Consider the following 17145-nt stretch of genomic DNA (forward strand, 5'->3'; position numbering starts at 1 on the left):
TTCATTCCCCCACCAGTCTTGTTGCCCTTCTCTGTACACACTCCAGCAAATCTACATCCTTCCTAAAATGAGGCCTCCAGACCTGTACACAGTGTTCAAGGTGTGGCCTGACCTGACCATTGCCTTATACAGAGGGACAATCACCTCATTTTTCCTGCTAGCAAAATTCTTGTATATCATTGACAAAACCCCATGACCTGCTCTTGCAGCCTGTCTGCATTGTTCAGAAAACTTCATATCTGACTGCACAGTTACTACCAGGTCTTTTTCATTTTCTACAACCCTAAGTGTAGTACCACACAGTTGGTATGTTCCTTTGGGCTTACTTCTACCCATATGCAGTATTTTGCATTTGTCAATGTTAAACTTCAGTTGTCACTTCTCACCCCCATCTCCCAAATTTTCTAGATCCTGTTGCAGTAACACACTGCCCTTACTGTCATTAAAAATCCTTCCAACCTTTATTATCATTTGCGAACTTCGACAGCTTTTGGTGCATTTGTTTTCTCTGCAATGTGTCTCATTAGTTCATCTGACATCCATTTAGGCCTAAACTTTGAACAGTATTTCTTAGTTGATATGAAAAGCCTGATAGCGTCCAAGGTTAAAGTAACCCCAGGAGCTCACATCTGGTATGGGCTTAGCACACCCAGGGTCCTGAGCTGGATATCATCATTCTTCTCTTTCTTGGTGATTCCCTTCTACTTCTCTCCCCCCCCCCCAAGGTAATTCGGAAATTTTTTTTTAGGCTTCCTCAGGCACTATATGGCTAGTAATAATAATAATAATTCCTTGAATGCTTCTCATTTAGAATTTGCTGTTGGTAACATCATCAGTTGGTCCCACTCTGTAGAATTTAAAAAATCTCTGAGACCACTGTAGTCACTTTATGAAAGCATAAACCACTCACTCTACCCCTGATGGTAGCTACATCTTTGAATAAATCACACATTAGTGCACTGTGATCACCGCCACTAAGTGGTTCCTTTATCTGCAGATTCTTACTACATGACAAATCACTCTTGATAATCAGATCAAGACAATCCCCTGGTTGCCTCGCAAACATGCTGCTGTAGAAAATTATTATCCAATAAATCCACAAGTCTTGCTAGTGTGTAAGTGAACAACCCACAAGTTCCGATATTCCAGTCTGTATCTGGAAAGTGACTGTATCTGACCCACTGTATTTCTCTGTACAGCTGTTCGTTGAACTCATCAGAATCATTACGCCTGTAACACTCCTGCCTCAATTTTGCTTTCCCAGTAGCTTATGTCACACCAAACTGACTCAACACTGCACTGTCCACCCATGTCCGCCAGTAACCACAGGCAGAGGTGGAAATGATTCTTGCACTGCTTCTCTTGGAATGAGCAGCAGCTCAGAAAGCCAGTTGCTGTGGTTGTTGTTGTTGTTTTGGTTTTTAGAAGCATTAGCAACTAAGGGCATATTGCTCCGGGATATGCGGTGGTCATTCCCTGACCTTTCTGCATCTTCTGTATTTGGTGGTGACGGGCTCGAACCCCGGTCTAATCAAGAAGCATGTGATACACACTACTGTTCCTTCCCACCTGGCTACGGAAGCGCCAGTTGCTGTGGAAGTCATGAAACAAGTAAATACATGGGCTGTGTTAGAGTAACTTAAGAGTAAGAACAGGTTCATCTATACTTGCATGTACACCAATGCTGGGAGTATAGTAAACAAATCTGATGAATTTGAAGTGCTAGTTAAGACATCCAAGCAGATATTGTTGGGATATCAGAGATTTGGTGCCACTCAGATATAAGCAATGCAGAATTGGAATTTGGCGAGTACAATGTATACAGAAAGGATAGACAGGATAGGAAGGGAGGAGGGGTTATGCTGTTAGTTAAGAAACACATAAAATCTAAGGAAGTGCATCCAGTTGACATAGATGGATAGTGCAATGTTGAGTCAGTTTATTGTGACATAAGCACTGGAAAACCAAAAATGATAGAAGGAGTTTGTTATAGGCCTAATAACTCTGATGAGTACAATGAACAGTTATACAGAGAAATAGAGTGGGCCAGTAAATCAGAGTGTCTTATAATGGAGCATTTTGACTTCCCAGATATAGACATTGTCCGGAACTTGTGGGTTGGCCACTCTCACACTAGCAAGGCTTTTGTGGATTTATTGGATGGTTTCTACTGCAACATGTTAGAGAGGCAACAACAGGGAGTAACACTCTTGACCTGATTATTAACAGCAATTATTCATGCATTAAGAATTTACAGGTAAAGAAACCACTAGGTAGCGGTGATCACAGTGTACTGATTTGGGATTTACTTAAATATGTAACTACCATGAGGAGATAAAGGGGGAAGGGTTTTTGTTTTTGTAAAGGTGACTACAGTGGTCTCTGAGATATTTTAGGTTCTATACAGTGGGACTAACTGATGCTGTTACCAACATCAAATTCTAAGTAGGAAGCATTCAAGGAAGTAATTTCGAAAGCTACTAAGCTTTTTGTTCCAACTAAGAAATACTGCTCTAGGTTCAGGCTCAAATGGATGTCAGATGAACTAATGAGACTTGTCACAGAGAAATGGATGGAATGCACAAAATTTTTCAGGCGACACAGAAGCCTATGGTAGATACAAGCCGGTCTTTAATCAAGTCACAAAGGAGGTTAGGCAAGCGAAGGCAGATTATGAAAAATCTTTTGCAGAGGATGCAAAGAAAAACAGCAAAACTTCTTTACTTATATAAACTCTAAAAGGAAGGGGATGAATCAGATTGATCCACTTGATATCAATTGTTTGACTGTAGATGATAATTCTCAGATAGCTGCCGAACTAAATGAGTATTTTGCATCTACATTCACACATGAGCAGTTATTCAAGGAGGAGAGGGCCAGACGTTGGTCAAACTCTAACAGGGAGCTAAATAATTTTTAATAACTGAGAGTAAAGTGGAGGAGAAATTGTTGAAGTTAAAGATAAGAAAGGCACCTGAAGTAGTAGTAGTGGCATGTGATGCAAGAAAGCAAGTGTATCAGCCAAAAAAAAAAAAAAAAAAAATCACACCATTCCTTCCAAATGCCTGTCCAGTTCCTCCTTAAATTTATTCAACCTATCAACTTCCACAACGACAGATGGAAGTTTGTTCCAGCAATTAACCACCTGCTGGCTAAAGGCAAATTTCCGCACATCTATTCTACATCTGTCCTTTCTTAATTTGAATTTATGCCCCCTTAGGTTCGTAATCTGAACAAGTGGAAGGATCCCATCAGAATTCAGCGTGCTGAAACCATTCAAGGCCTTATACACCTCAATCAGATCACCGCGCAGGTGCCTAGTCTGCAGCCACTGCAATTTGCAGAACTTAAGCCTCTCTTGATAAGAGAATCCCTTCATTCCCCTCACCAATCTTGTTGCCCTTCTCTGTACACGCTCAAGTAAATCTACATCCTTCCTAAAATGAGGCCTCCAGACTCTACGCAGTACTCAAGGCGTGTCCTGACCATTGCCTTATACAGAGAGATAATCACCTCCTTTTCCCTGCTAGCAAAATTCCTGTATATCATTGACAAAACCCCATGACCTGCCCTGGCAGCCTGTCTGCATTGCTCAGAAAACTTCATATCTGCCTGCACAATTACTCCCAGGTCTTTTTCATTTTCTACCCCCTTAAGTGTAGTACCACACAGTTGGTACATTTCTTTGGGGTTACTTCTACCCATATGCAGTACTTTGCATTTGTCAAGGTTAAACTTCAGTTGACACTTCTTAGCCCATCTGCCCAAATTATCCAGATCCTGTTGCAGTAGCACACTGCCATTACTGTCATTAACAACCCTGCCAACCTTTGTATCATCTGCAAACTTCGACATTAAGCCTGATATACCTTCATCAATATCATTGATAAATATACAACACAACAGTGGACCTAACACCGAACCCTGTGGGACCCCACTAATAACATTAGTCGAAGAAGAGCAGCACCCATTGATTACCACCCTCTGTCTTCTCCCACTTAACCATCCTTTTATCCATTGTAGCAACTTACCCTTAATACCATTCTGCTCCAATTTGTACAATAGTCTTCCATGCGCAGCAGTGTCAAAAGCTTTCCTGAAATCCAAATATATGATATCAAAATTATTTTTTGCATTCAGTTCCTTTGTAACCACATTATAATATCCTATCAAATTTGTCAGACAAGACTTTCCCTTAACAAACCCATGCTGTGTCTGAATTATTGCTGCAGTCTTGTCTAGATTATCCTGCAATGCATCTTTAACCAGTGACTCCATTATTTTACCAGGAACAGAAGTTAAACTAACTGGTCTGTAATTACTCGTGTCACCCTTCGATCATCCTTTGTGAATTGGGGATACATTTGCACATCTCCAGTCCGTGGGAACCTCCCCTGAGTCCAAGGACGCTCTCATAATTATGGCTAAGGGTTTGCTTAGTTGCCTTGCTGCCTCCTTTAATATAACTGGATAGATCCCATCCACTCCAGGTGCTTTTCTTATGTTTATCTTCAACAATTTCTCCTCCACTTTGCTTTCAGGAGGCAGCAAAGGAAGTAATCAAACCCTTAGCCATAATTATGAGAGCATCCTTGGACTTGGGGGAAGTCGCCATTGACTGGAGATGTGCAAATGTATCTCCAATTCTTAAAGGGGAGAACAAAGGATGACACAAGTAATTATAGACCTGTTACTTTGACTTCTGTTCCAGGGAAAATAATGGAGTCAATGGTTAAAGAAGCATTGTAGGATCATTTAGACGAGGCGACTTAATTCAGACAATAACTGCAGCAATAATTCAGACACGGCATGGGTTTGTCAAGGGGAAGCCTTGTCTGACCAATTTGATTGGATACTATGATATGGTCATGAAGGAACTGGATGCAAAAAATAATTTTAATATCATATACTTGGATTTCAGGAAAGCTTTTGATACTGTTGCACAGGGAAGACTACTGTACAAATTGGAGCAGTATAGCATTAAGGGCAAGTTGCTACAATGGATAAAGGATGGTTGAGTGGGGGAAGGCAGGGAGTGATGGTCAATGGGTACTGCTCTTTGTGGACTAATGTTATTAGTGGTGTCCATCAGGGTTCAGCGGTGGGCCAATTGTTGTTTTGTATATTTATCAATGAATATTAATATTTATCAATGAATATTGATAAATATACAAAACTCGTCACCATTAAAACGATAGCGGATTTCTTCCACTATCATTTTAATGGAGACGAGTAATTGGAGGGTGAAGATCCGTTCTGAGACTTTTCTTTAGTTTAGAAGTTTGGTCATTTCTGAAGTATGTGTGAAGGGTGGAAGCTTGTGCTTGAAGAGCACCCACCAAAGAAGCTAGTACTTATCAGATGAGATGGTTTTTAGCGTGGTTTTTGCTGCCGACGCCCAGATTTCAGATCTGTAGGTAATGATTGGCTGAAGAAGCCAGTAAATATATTGAAATGTGAACTGAGACTCTATGACACGAAGGAGGTGTTGTTTGGCAAGCCATCTGGAACAGCAGACCTTGTTGTGAATATCTGTGACATGGTGTTTAAAGCTGAGCTTAGGGTCAAAGATGAGCCCGAGATCTCTGTGCTTGGTTACTGGAGGGATGGAGGTTCCATGGATTTTCAGATTTAGTTGAGTTGGGTGTGATCTGAGAGAGAACACCATTTGTGCAGATTTATTTGGGTGAATCTGAAGAGAGAACAGTGCTAAGTACGTAACAAGAGTTTTTAGGCTGTTCATGATTGTGTCGGAAGCAGTCTCAGGTTGGTCGGTGCCATGGATCTCATACAGGAGCTTCAAATCGTCTGTGTAGCCGAAAAAATCCATTTCCTGGTTCAGGAATGGGTGGATGGCAGCAGTAAAGAGGACCCCAGAAAGAACTTTGCCCTGGGGAACACCTACACTGACTTTCCTAGTGAAGGATTTTTTTATTCACCGTCAAGTGAAGAACCCTGGATGTAAGAAGCGACTTTGAGAATTCAAGGATATTTCCTTTAATCTGGTATCCCTCCTTACATATCTGAAGGAGGGGCTGGACATGAATGCAATCGATGACAAACTGGATATCTAGATACACAATTGCCATCTCCCTGTCTTGTAGAATCTCCCGAATGGTGTTAGTGGTTGCCACACCTACACTGACTTTCCTAGTGAAGGATTTTTTTATTCACCGTCAAGTGAAGAACCCTGGATGTAAGAAGCGACTTTGAGAATTCAAGGATATTTCCTTTAATCTGGTATCCCTCCTTACATATCTGAAGGAGGGGCTGGACATGAATGCAGTCGACGACAAACTGGATATCTAGATACACAATTGCCATCTCCCTGTCTTGTAGAATCTCCCGAATGGTGTTAGTGGTTGCCAGCATGTTGGTGATGGTGGACCTGAGTTTCAGTGCATAATGGACAAATTGTGAATTACATGGGAGAACCTGGTTTGTTAAGATGGAGAGAAGGTACATCTCCATAATTTTGAAGTTGCATGACACTTTCATAATTGGCCTGAACTGTGTAATGATGTAGCTCCATGTGTTTTTGGAATTGCCCGAACTATATATTGGTTCCAGGCTGTTGGGAATCTCTGAGTTGTGAGAATTCCATTTACGATTCCTAGAAATGCATCTATGATGAAAACACTTATGCTCTTAAGGATAAATTGTGGGATCCCATCAAATCCAGCACATGACATTGGTGGGATACTATTGATAGCCTGGATGACCTCTCCTTTTCAAATGATGACGGATGCGAGGGTATCTTGCTGACAATTGTTGTGAAGGTTCTTACTATCTGAAGCAGACTTGGGCTTAAATCTTGTAATTTAGTCAAGCCATTCGATCGGATTAATTTGTTGGGGGAAATCATCATGTCTTTCCTTAAACGGTGTTTTAAGGAATGACATGATGTGTCATTCCTTGAGTATTTTATCAATGTAGGCATTCATGGCTTTAGATTTACTTCTGTTAATCTGAGCACCAGTTCTTGAGTATGCTATCCTGTCTGATGTGGCTTTTCATTTTGTATGAAGCCTTTGCTTATTCTGAAATTCGAGTCTGAGCTGTTGGTTCCACCATGCATTGCTCCGGCGAGAAATTTTTCGTTAGTTTCAGTTTTGGTAGGGGATCTTGTACTACTATTTGGCACATTCTGGGTAGTCAGTTCTGGTCCATCAGAAATGAGACTGATTTGGGACATATCCATCCTTGGTGTCATGTCACCGTAGACATCCCCCTCTTAGTATTAGTATTAGTAATGGCCATATGGTGCAAGAAAGCCTATGGCTTATGCTGCACCAGCCAAAAAAAAAACAAAACGAATAAAACAATGATAAAATAAATAATAATAATTAGTAAAAGAAAAGGAAATTAAACCTATCATCCTATGTGCTTCCCTGACCCGAAGGTACTATCCAGATGACCTTTGAATTTCCCCAAACTGTCAGCCTCTACCACCCATGTAGGCAACTTATTCCAGTAATTTATAACTCGCTGGCTAAAATAAAACTTCCTGCAGTCAAATCTAAACATTTCCACCCGTTACTTGAATTTATGTCCCCTAGTTCTAGCATCATTTATAACCTTGAAAATTCCGTGCCCATTCATTTTACTGATGCCTCTCAGAGCCTTAAACACCTGAATCAAATCTCCTCTAAGGTGTCTAGTTTCCAAACTCTGCAACCCACATATTCGAAGTCTTTCTTCATATGGACACCCTTTGTCCGATCTCACCAGGCGAGTTACTCATCTTTACACCCTTTCAAGAAGCTCGATGTTGCTCTTTAGGTGCGGTCTCCATACTTGAACACAGTATTCCAAGTGTGGTCTAACATAAGCCTTATATAATGGGATTATCACGTCCCTATCTCTACTTGCAAAAGTTCGATGGATCATCGATAGGACACCATGGGCCTTCCTTGCAACCTGTTTGCAATGCTCAGAGAATTTCATGTCTGACCCTGTCGTAACACCCAAGTCCCTTTTCTACAGTACTGGGATTACTTGAACTCCACCAAGTGAAAGAGTTATTTTGGGATTACTGTTTCCCAGGTGTAATACCTTAAACTTTGTTGGATTAAAGCATAGCTGCCATTTTACTGACCATACCTGAAGTCTATCCAGATATCTCTGAAGAAGCTCAGCTTGACAGTGATCATTAACTACTCTACCAATTTTAACATCATCTGCAAATTTAGACATCATGCCCTCTATCCCTTCATCGATGTCGTTTATGAAAATTAAAAACAACAGTGGTCCTAATACTGATCCTTGGGGAACCCCACTTCTTACATCAACCCAATATGAGGAAAAGCCATTTATCACAACCCTCTGCCTCCTGCTATCCATCTAAGGATTTTCCCAGTGATTCCAACCTGTTCCAGCTTGTAAAGCAAGCGCTCAGGTGGGACTGAGTCAAAAGCTTTGCTGAAATCTAAATAATCAAGGTCGAAATTATTCCCTAAATCCAGCTCGTGAGTGACCCTTTCAAAATAGAGAACCAGATTTGTTAAACGTGATTTTCCCATCACAAGACCATGCTGAGTATTCTTGAGAATTTCAATTTGATCCAAATGATCCTGAATTCCACTCTTGATCATTGCCTCCATGATTTTACCTACCACTGAAGCCAGACTGACAGGTCGATAATTTCCCACTTATGTATTGGAGATACATTGGCACCTTTCCAAATCAATGGAATCTCCCCAGAGTCTAGTGATGCTCGCATAATTAGCTTCAATGGTTCAATTTACTCACTTGCCACCTCCCTTAAGATTATAGGGTATATTCCATCAACTCCAGGATCCTTCTTGCCCTGTAGGCGCGAAAGCTTTTTCATTAAATAATCTTGCGAAATTTCAATATCATTAATTACATATTTTTCAACTTTGCTCCCACAATTCTTTTGCATCGATATTATTGTAAATATCGATGCAAAATAACTGTTGAGTTCATCTTCAACAGCAGCTGATGTATTCAATACTATCCCCTTTCCCTTACGTAAAGGTCCGATCTGGTTTGTCCTGCTCTTCTTGGCATTTATATATGTGAAGAATTCCCTATCCTCCCCCCTCTCTTTGCCCTGTTTGCTAGTGATTTCTCAAAAACTGCCTTTGCCTGTCGAACCTTTTCTGTGGCTCTATTACAGGTCACCTTGTAGCTGTTATAGGCTTCAGTACTTTTTATTACTCTGTAACTATTCCATGCCACCTTTTTCTGCTCAAATAATGTGGCAACTTCACTATTCATCCAACTTGGAACCCTCCTCGTGGAGTATTTTTTTAATGGTAAATATGCATTCAAAGCATCTGTGATTAATGTTTTAAAAGCATACCAGAGTTCAAATGTATTCATTGCCTGCACGATATCTACCCAGTTAATAGATTCATGTAGTACCTTAAGGCATCATAATTTCCTTTTCTGAAAGTAAAACCAATTCCTTTGCCTTTTACTGCTGCAAATCTCTCATCATCATCCACTGTAGAACTCTGTGATCACTTCCTGCTACTGGTTCCTCTACTGTCAGCCCTGTTATGTCATCTGATTCATGGGTGATGATGAGATCTAGGATATTAGCATTTAGCATTAGCATTAGTAGAGGCATTTGATGCAAGAAAGCAAGCTTATACAGCATCAGCCAAAAAAAAAAAAAAAAAAAAAAACCACTTCCACTTTACCCCTCTGTTCGTTCGAAATACCTGTCCAGCTGAGCCTTAAACTTATTTAGGCTGTCAACTTCCACGACAAGGGATGGAAGTCTGTTCCACCAACCAACCACCCGCTGGCTAAAGGCAAATTTCCGCATGTCTATCCTACATCTGTCTTTCCTCAATTTGAATTTATGCCCTCTCAGGTGATTATTCTGAGCGAGAGGAGGAATCCCATCGGCATTGAGCATGCTCAAACCATTCAAGGCTTTATACACCTCTATCAGATCACCTCGCTGGTGCCTAGTCTCCAGACACTGTAATTTGCAAAACTTAAGCCTTTCTTTGTAAGAGCACCCCTTTGTTCCATTCACTAATCTTGTTGCTCTTCTCTGTACTCGTTCCAGCAGCTCTACATCCTTCTTGAAATGAGGCCTCCAGACCTGTATACAGTACTCTAGGTGTGGCCTGACCATTGCCTTATACAAGGGAATAATCACCTCCTTATCCCTCCTAGAAAAATTCCTATATATCATTGAGAATACACCATGAGCTACTTTTGCAGTCAGTCTGCACTGCTCAGAGAACTTCATATCTGCCTGCACAACCACCCCCAGGTCCCTTTCATTCTCTACCACTGTCAGTGTAGTACCACAGAGTTGATACGTTGCTCTGGTGTCAACGTATCAACTCTGTGGTACGTTGATACGTTGCTCTGGTGTTGCATTTGTTAATGTTTACATTTGTTAATGTTAAACTACATTTGCCACTTCTCAGCCCATCTGCGCAACCTTTCCAGATCTTGTTGCAGCAGCATAGTGTCAGAAGTGTCCTTGACGACCCTGCCTACCTTTGTATCGTCTGCAAATTTTGACATTAAGCCTGATATACCATCATCTATATCATTTATAAATACAGAAAACAATAATGGACCCAACACTGAGCCTTGAGGGACTCCACTAATAACATTAGTCCACGACGAGCAGTGTCCATCGATTACCACTCTCTGTCTTCTCCCCCTCAGCCACCCCTTTATCCACAGCAGCAATTTCCCTCCAATGTCACACTGCTCCAATTTGTGCAGCAGTCTTCCATGTGCAACAGTATCAAAAGCCTTTCTAAGATCCAAGTATATAATATCAAAGTTATTCCCTGCATCCAGTTCCTTTGTGACTGCATCATAGTATCCAATCAAATTGGTCAGGCAAGACTTCCCCTTAAGAAAAACCATGCTGTGTCCGAGCTATAACTGAAGTCTTGTCTAAATGAACCTGCAGTGCTTCTTTAACCAATCCCTCCATTAATTTTTCCTGGAACAGAAGTTAAACTCACAGGTTTATACTTGTGTCAGCCTTTGATCCTCCTTTGTGAATTGGGGTCACATTTGCGCATCTCCAGTCTGTGGGTACCTCAGACTGGAGATGTACCCTGAGTCCAAGGAAGCTCTCATAATTATGGCTAAGGGTTTGCTTACTTCCTTTGCTGTCTCCTTTAATATAACTGGATAGATCCCATCCATCCCAGGTGCCTTTCTTGTATTTATCTTCAACAATTTCTCCTCCACTTTACTTTCAGTTATTACAAGATTCTCTAGCTTACTGCCAGAGTTGAATACACCTCTGGCATTCCCCTCGCTGAATAACTCCTCATGTGTGAATGTCGATGCAAAATATTCATTCAGTTTGTTAGCTACCTGAGCAGGATCATCAACAGTTGACCCATCGATATCAAGTGGACCAATCTGATTCATCCCCTTCCTTCTAGAGTTTACATAAGTAAAGAACTCTTTGCTGTTTTTCTTTGCATCCCTTTCCCAAGATTTCTCGTAATCTGCCTTCGCCTGCCTAACCTCCTTTGTAACTTGGTTACAGATCAACTTTTATCTATCATAGGCATCTGTGTCACGTGTTAATTTGTATGTATCCCATGCATTTTTCTTCTCTGCCATATGTCTCATTAGTTCATCTGACATCCACTTAGCCTTGAACAATATTTCTTAGTTGGTATGTAAAGCCTAGTAGCTTCCAAGATAAGTTCTTTGAATGCTTCCCATTTTGAATTTGCTGTTGGTAACATCATCAGTTGGTCCCACTGTATAGAATTTAAATACTGTCTCAGTCCATCGTAGTCGCCTTTACGAAAGCAATAACCCTTCCCTTTACCCCTAATGGTAGTTACCTCTTTGAGTAAATCCCACTTCAGCACACAGGCGCCTCCGTAGCCAGGTGGGAAGGAGCAGCAGTGCATATCACACGCTTCTTGATTAGACCGGGGTTCGAGCCCGTCACCACCAAATACGGAGGATGCGGAAAGGTCCTTCAGGGAATGACCACCGCATATCCCGGAGCAATATGGCCTTAGTTGCTAATGCTCCTAAAAACCAAATAACAACAACAACTTCAGCACACTGTGATCACTGCCACCTAGTGGTTCATTTACCTGCAGATTCTTAATGTATGAAGAATCTTTACTGATAATCAAATCAAGAGTATTACTCCCTCTAGTTGCCTCCCGAACATGCTGATGTAGAAAACAATCAAACCATTCAAGTATAAAATAACAAGTAAATATATAACAAGTATGTATATAAAATAGAACCTTAATTATTATTAGCCATATGGTGAAAAGAAGCCTGAGGCTTATGCTGCATATTCTGAATCACCAAGGAAGAGAATGATGATGATATCCAGCTCAGGACCCTAGGTGTGCCAAGCCCATACTCACCTAATGTGAGCCCCTGGGGTTATTTTTGTATTTCTTTCTATACACTGCATTTCATGCTATTGAAATTGAAAAATTATATTTATAAACAGTAGGTGCAATTTTTCAATTATAAGGTAAACATTAGGTGTATAAAGCCTTGAATGGATTGAGCAGGCTCAATGCTGATGGGATTCTTCCTCTTGCTCAGATTACAAACATGAGGGGCCATAGATTCAAAATGAGGAAAGACAGTTTTAGAATAGATGTGCAGAAATTTGTCTTTAGTCAGTGGGTAGTTGACTGGAACAAACTTCCATCTGTATCTGTGGAAGTTGATAGCTTAAATAAATTCAAGGCAGAACTATACAAACATATGGAACACATGGATCAGTGAAATGGGATGCTTTTTTTTGTTTTTTTGTTTTTTTTTTTGCTTGCTTTCTTGCATCATATGCCTCTACTAATGCTAGCATGTTAGCTTAAACAGATTTTACAATACATGGAAAATCTTGCATATCTATCTTCTGAAATTTTATTTTCATACTTCTTTGGCAGCTTACTGAAAGATTAATTTTCATCACAACACACAAATAGAATGATATGGTTGCACATTACTGAGAAGAAGTCCATTATCCTACATTACCACTCTGTCTTCTCCCCCTCAACCATCCGTTTATCCATAGCAGCAATTTGCCTCCAATGCCACACTGCTCTAATTTGTGCAGCAGTCTTGATCGACAGGGCTCTCATCATATACTCCCTCTTATCGTGTCTGGGCAGAATTGCAGACACCTTCAAATTCAACCCTAATTCACGGCTTTTTTTCAACAGTAACCTGTACTTGTTAAGTAATTCCGTCGGTTTCCTACCCTTAATATCATTAGGCCAACGTGTACAACTATATCACCTTTTGTGCCCTTAAAAGATGATATCCGCTCTACAACATTCATTTGTGAAATGAATTAGGAAGTGCTTGGGAGATTTTAGATCTTTTCGCAGATAAGCTTGCTCTATTAGTTATACAAAAGTACTAATTATACAAAAAATTAATTGAATTTTCATTTAATTTTTAAATGAAATATAGGTTGAAAAATTAATATTTGTCCTTATAGAATTGATGCTATGAGTTGCTCACTAATGCCCCTACTTCCCTAACCAGGACTGTTCTTTTAGAGTATGTACTTACTACCATATAAATTTAAAGTTGCACTATTTTATTTCCAAAAGTTTGTTATTACAAAATTAAATTTTGCTGCCTACATATTGATCACAATCCCCACTCATTTGAACAGCCCTGTATCTACGTCAATCTAAACTAATATAACCTAAATTAACACTAAAAAGTATAGAATATGAGCCAGAGGTATAATTTAAACTATGAGTTTAACTGCATTTCTAATTTTTAAAATCAGCTATATAATTTTCTTAAGTGTACCACAAACAAAAGCTGTGCATGTGCCAAAGGTTTACCACCCCTGCTTTAATGGGTTTATCGTGATGAGTTTGTTTGTTCAGTGACTGCAATTGACAAAAGCCTCATGAAATTACAATTAATTGTGTTTGATTCAGCAACCATAATTTTATTGCGTGCCTTACATGGGATCGGAAATAATCACAATAACAGCTTTCTTTTTTAGAATACTATGTGCACCTTTTGACCATAAGTGAAGGGCAGTTTGGGCCAACATTTTCCAAGGGGAAAAAAGTCTTATGGTGCAGAAAGTATGGTAATTAAAAGAAATGTTGTACAAGTTAGTGTTGCTTCTCATATTATGGAGTCCACAATATGAGATGTTCTTTACTGATGTATATCATAAAAACTATTTTCTTCAAACAGTTCATCAGTGTTATTAACTTGATACCAAGTACTAACTTGTATATTAGTCTATAATTTTCATGCCTTTGGCTCTAGCCCTTAGCTACTATAAAAATCAAAGTTGATATTCCATTATGTTCTGTTTGTAGGTGGATGCCCATCCATCTGTCCTGGAGCAGGCAACTAGATTTTGCCAATATCATTTAGGAAAATGCATTCAGGTCAGATATCTTCCTTACTCTTTTTAATATTTATTAATGATATGATATAGGTTTGTCAGATTTAATGTCTTAGTTTCCTGATGATACAAAAGTGGGTTGTTAATGACATTTGGGTAGTATTAACTCCAGAATAACATACCATGTGAGTAACATCAAGAAAAAATGATCCAGGGGTAAATGCAGAGAAAAGCAGCAAGAATAACTGAGAATATTCTTACCAAGAAAAAATGGGGTTCTGTCAATAGAAACATGGAAAAACCAGGATCTACATGGTGAAGACTGGCCTAATTAAAGTGTTGAAAACCTAGGCGAATATTTATAATAATGCAAAGATAGAACTAAATAAGTTCATTGTATGAAGTGAAGGAAGGTAAAGTTATGTAAAGTAAATTTAACTGAAACATTACCGAATCATTCTCTCGAACCAACAGTTAAACATTACACCAGATTGCAATAATATATAGAGAATTAGATAACTGATGTAAGTCAAAGGCTGTGTGTGGAAAGGAGCAGCATGTGTACTAATATATATATATATAAATAAAAAAAAAAAATATATATATATATATATATATAAATAAAAATATAAATATATATAAAAATTATTGGAGAAGCATGGAAATAAATTTCACGTAGAATAATTAATAACTCATGGAAAAAGTTATATCTTGATGCAGTTCATGAATATGAAGAATGCAATGTGACCGGGTTACATAATAAAATTGTAAGTCTTGCAAAAAAAGCTGGATTCCAAAAGTTGATGATGGGGATATCATGCAATTTCTTGAATCAAGTGCAAAACCACTTACAAATGAGCTAGCTAGTAGAATTATTCCAACTACCACAGAAGAGGAAGCCGAAAATGATGACGTGATCGAATCACCAATGGATAAAGATTTGAAAATTAAAGAATTAAAGGAAGCCCTTGAGAATAGTGACCAAGCACCTGAATATTTTTGTGAGAGCGACCTTCTTCATGATTGTGCACAAAAGTTTAGTGCGAAATTAAAACTTTAAAATGTTACATAACTAAAGGTTACATAACTAAAATTGTGTCCTATCACAAATAAAATTGTGATAGGACACAATTTTATCTGAAAAAATACAGCTGAAAAAAAAAAAAACCTCTGGATTCATTCTTTATTCATAAAACTGAAAAATAGTGCAACATCAATAAACTTTACTAAGATGCATTTAGGGCTAAAGCCTCAAGCTATGAGCAAATTTAGACTATGTATATGTTAAGTGCAAAATCATCATTAATACACAGCCATTTCTGAATAAACAATATTTATAAGGCAGCATCATTTTAAGTTATATCTCATATTGTGAATACCTTCACGAGTTGCCATGATATTGCACTACTTCGAATAAGTAACGCTTCACCTAAGGAGAAGACTAATGTTACTTATTTTCAGATAGGTACCACCACCCATTAATGATGCTATTGCACTTAATATATACATAGTCTAAATTTTATCGCAGCTTGAGGCTTTAGCCCTAAATGCATCTTAGTCTAAATACATCATACACCATCAGGCATCTCTCATATTGTGGAGTTATACTTCATAACTGTTTTGCCATCATTGCATCACTTGGGTACCTACCCACCCACCGCCCGGAGCAATATGGCCTTAGTTGCTAATGCTCCTAAAAACCAAATAACAATAACAACCCACCCACCGAAGGGCCAAATAGCCCTGAAACGGCACCAAGGGGAGCCTGATGATGTCCAGAGTTTCCAAGAACAGGTAATAACAGCCTAACAGCCTTCTCCACTGGGGAAGCATTGCCTATTCGAGGAGTTTGAGTTTTTGAGTGGTGTGAGTTGAAGGAGTTCCCATCCCTTTCATTCTTCTACACCGTTTCTTTTCCTCTTCCACTCCTACTATTACTTTCCCTCTACCTTTTTGCTTTTCTAAGTCTAATAGGGACAACTGGATAGTTGAGTTATGATCCCACACAAATACAAAATAGCCCTGAAATGGTGCTGTCTGAGTGGTGGTACCTATCTGAGAATAAGTAACATTAGTCTTCTCCTTAGGTGAAGCGTTACTTATTCGAAGTAGTGCAATATCATGGCAACTCGTTGTGAAGGTATTCACAATATGAGATATAACTTAAAACGATGCCGCCTTATAAATATTCTGTTTATTCAGAAATGGCTGGGTATTAATGATGCTATTGCACTTAGTATATACATAGTCAATAAACTTTAATTAACCTTATATTGCTCAACATATTATAATAAAAAATGTCTATTAAAATAATTCCCAATTTTCAGTTCCTTCAATCCATTGTTTCCTATGTACAAGTACATAATACACATTACAAAAATTTGGTTCCCATTTTCAGTGGATTCGTTTTAAGTGGAATTTTCTGGAACCAATTATCCTTGGATAACAAGGACCCCCCTGTATAAGGTGTGGCAATAACATTCCAAAACTGGCACAATAAAAAGAACACACAAAGTGAAGAAGTTCCAAAAATGATTTTATTTTTATTCAAAGTAGTCACTTCCTGATTGAATGCACTTATTACACCATTTTAAAAGTTTCTGAAAATAATCAACTGAGTCATCCAAAGAGTTGATGTTCAGTCCAGTAACATTTTTCTTTATGTCTTCAACATCCTGAAATCTCTTTCCTTTGAGGGCAGTTTTCATCTTGGAAAAGAGGAAGAAGTCTTCTAGTGCTAGATCAGGAGTGTGTAGGGTGGATGTCTAATCTGTAGTTTCATGAGAAATGTCTTCACAACAAGTGCA

At 39.0% G+C, this 17145-nt stretch overlaps 1 protein-coding gene across 1 annotated transcript in view; it reads left to right on the forward strand.

Moving 5' to 3' along the window:
• LOC150075707 (calcineurin-binding protein cabin-1-like) overlaps nucleotides 1–17145 on the forward strand; it is a 1104404-nt gene that overhangs the window by 1010283 nt on the left and 76976 nt on the right. The window contains exon 42 of the mRNA XM_090388624.1: nucleotides 14310–14381. Coding sequence (XP_090244750.1) covers nucleotides 14310–14381 — 72 coding nt within the window. The remainder of the gene's footprint in view (nucleotides 1–14309; nucleotides 14382–17145) is intronic.

This window comes from Mastigoproctus giganteus, chromosome 14 (genome assembly GCF_048544385.1).
Source record: "Mastigoproctus giganteus isolate SK-2022 chromosome 14, ASM4854438v1, whole genome shotgun sequence".
Lineage (NCBI taxonomy): Eukaryota > Metazoa > Arthropoda > Arachnida > Uropygi > Thelyphonidae > Mastigoproctus > Mastigoproctus giganteus.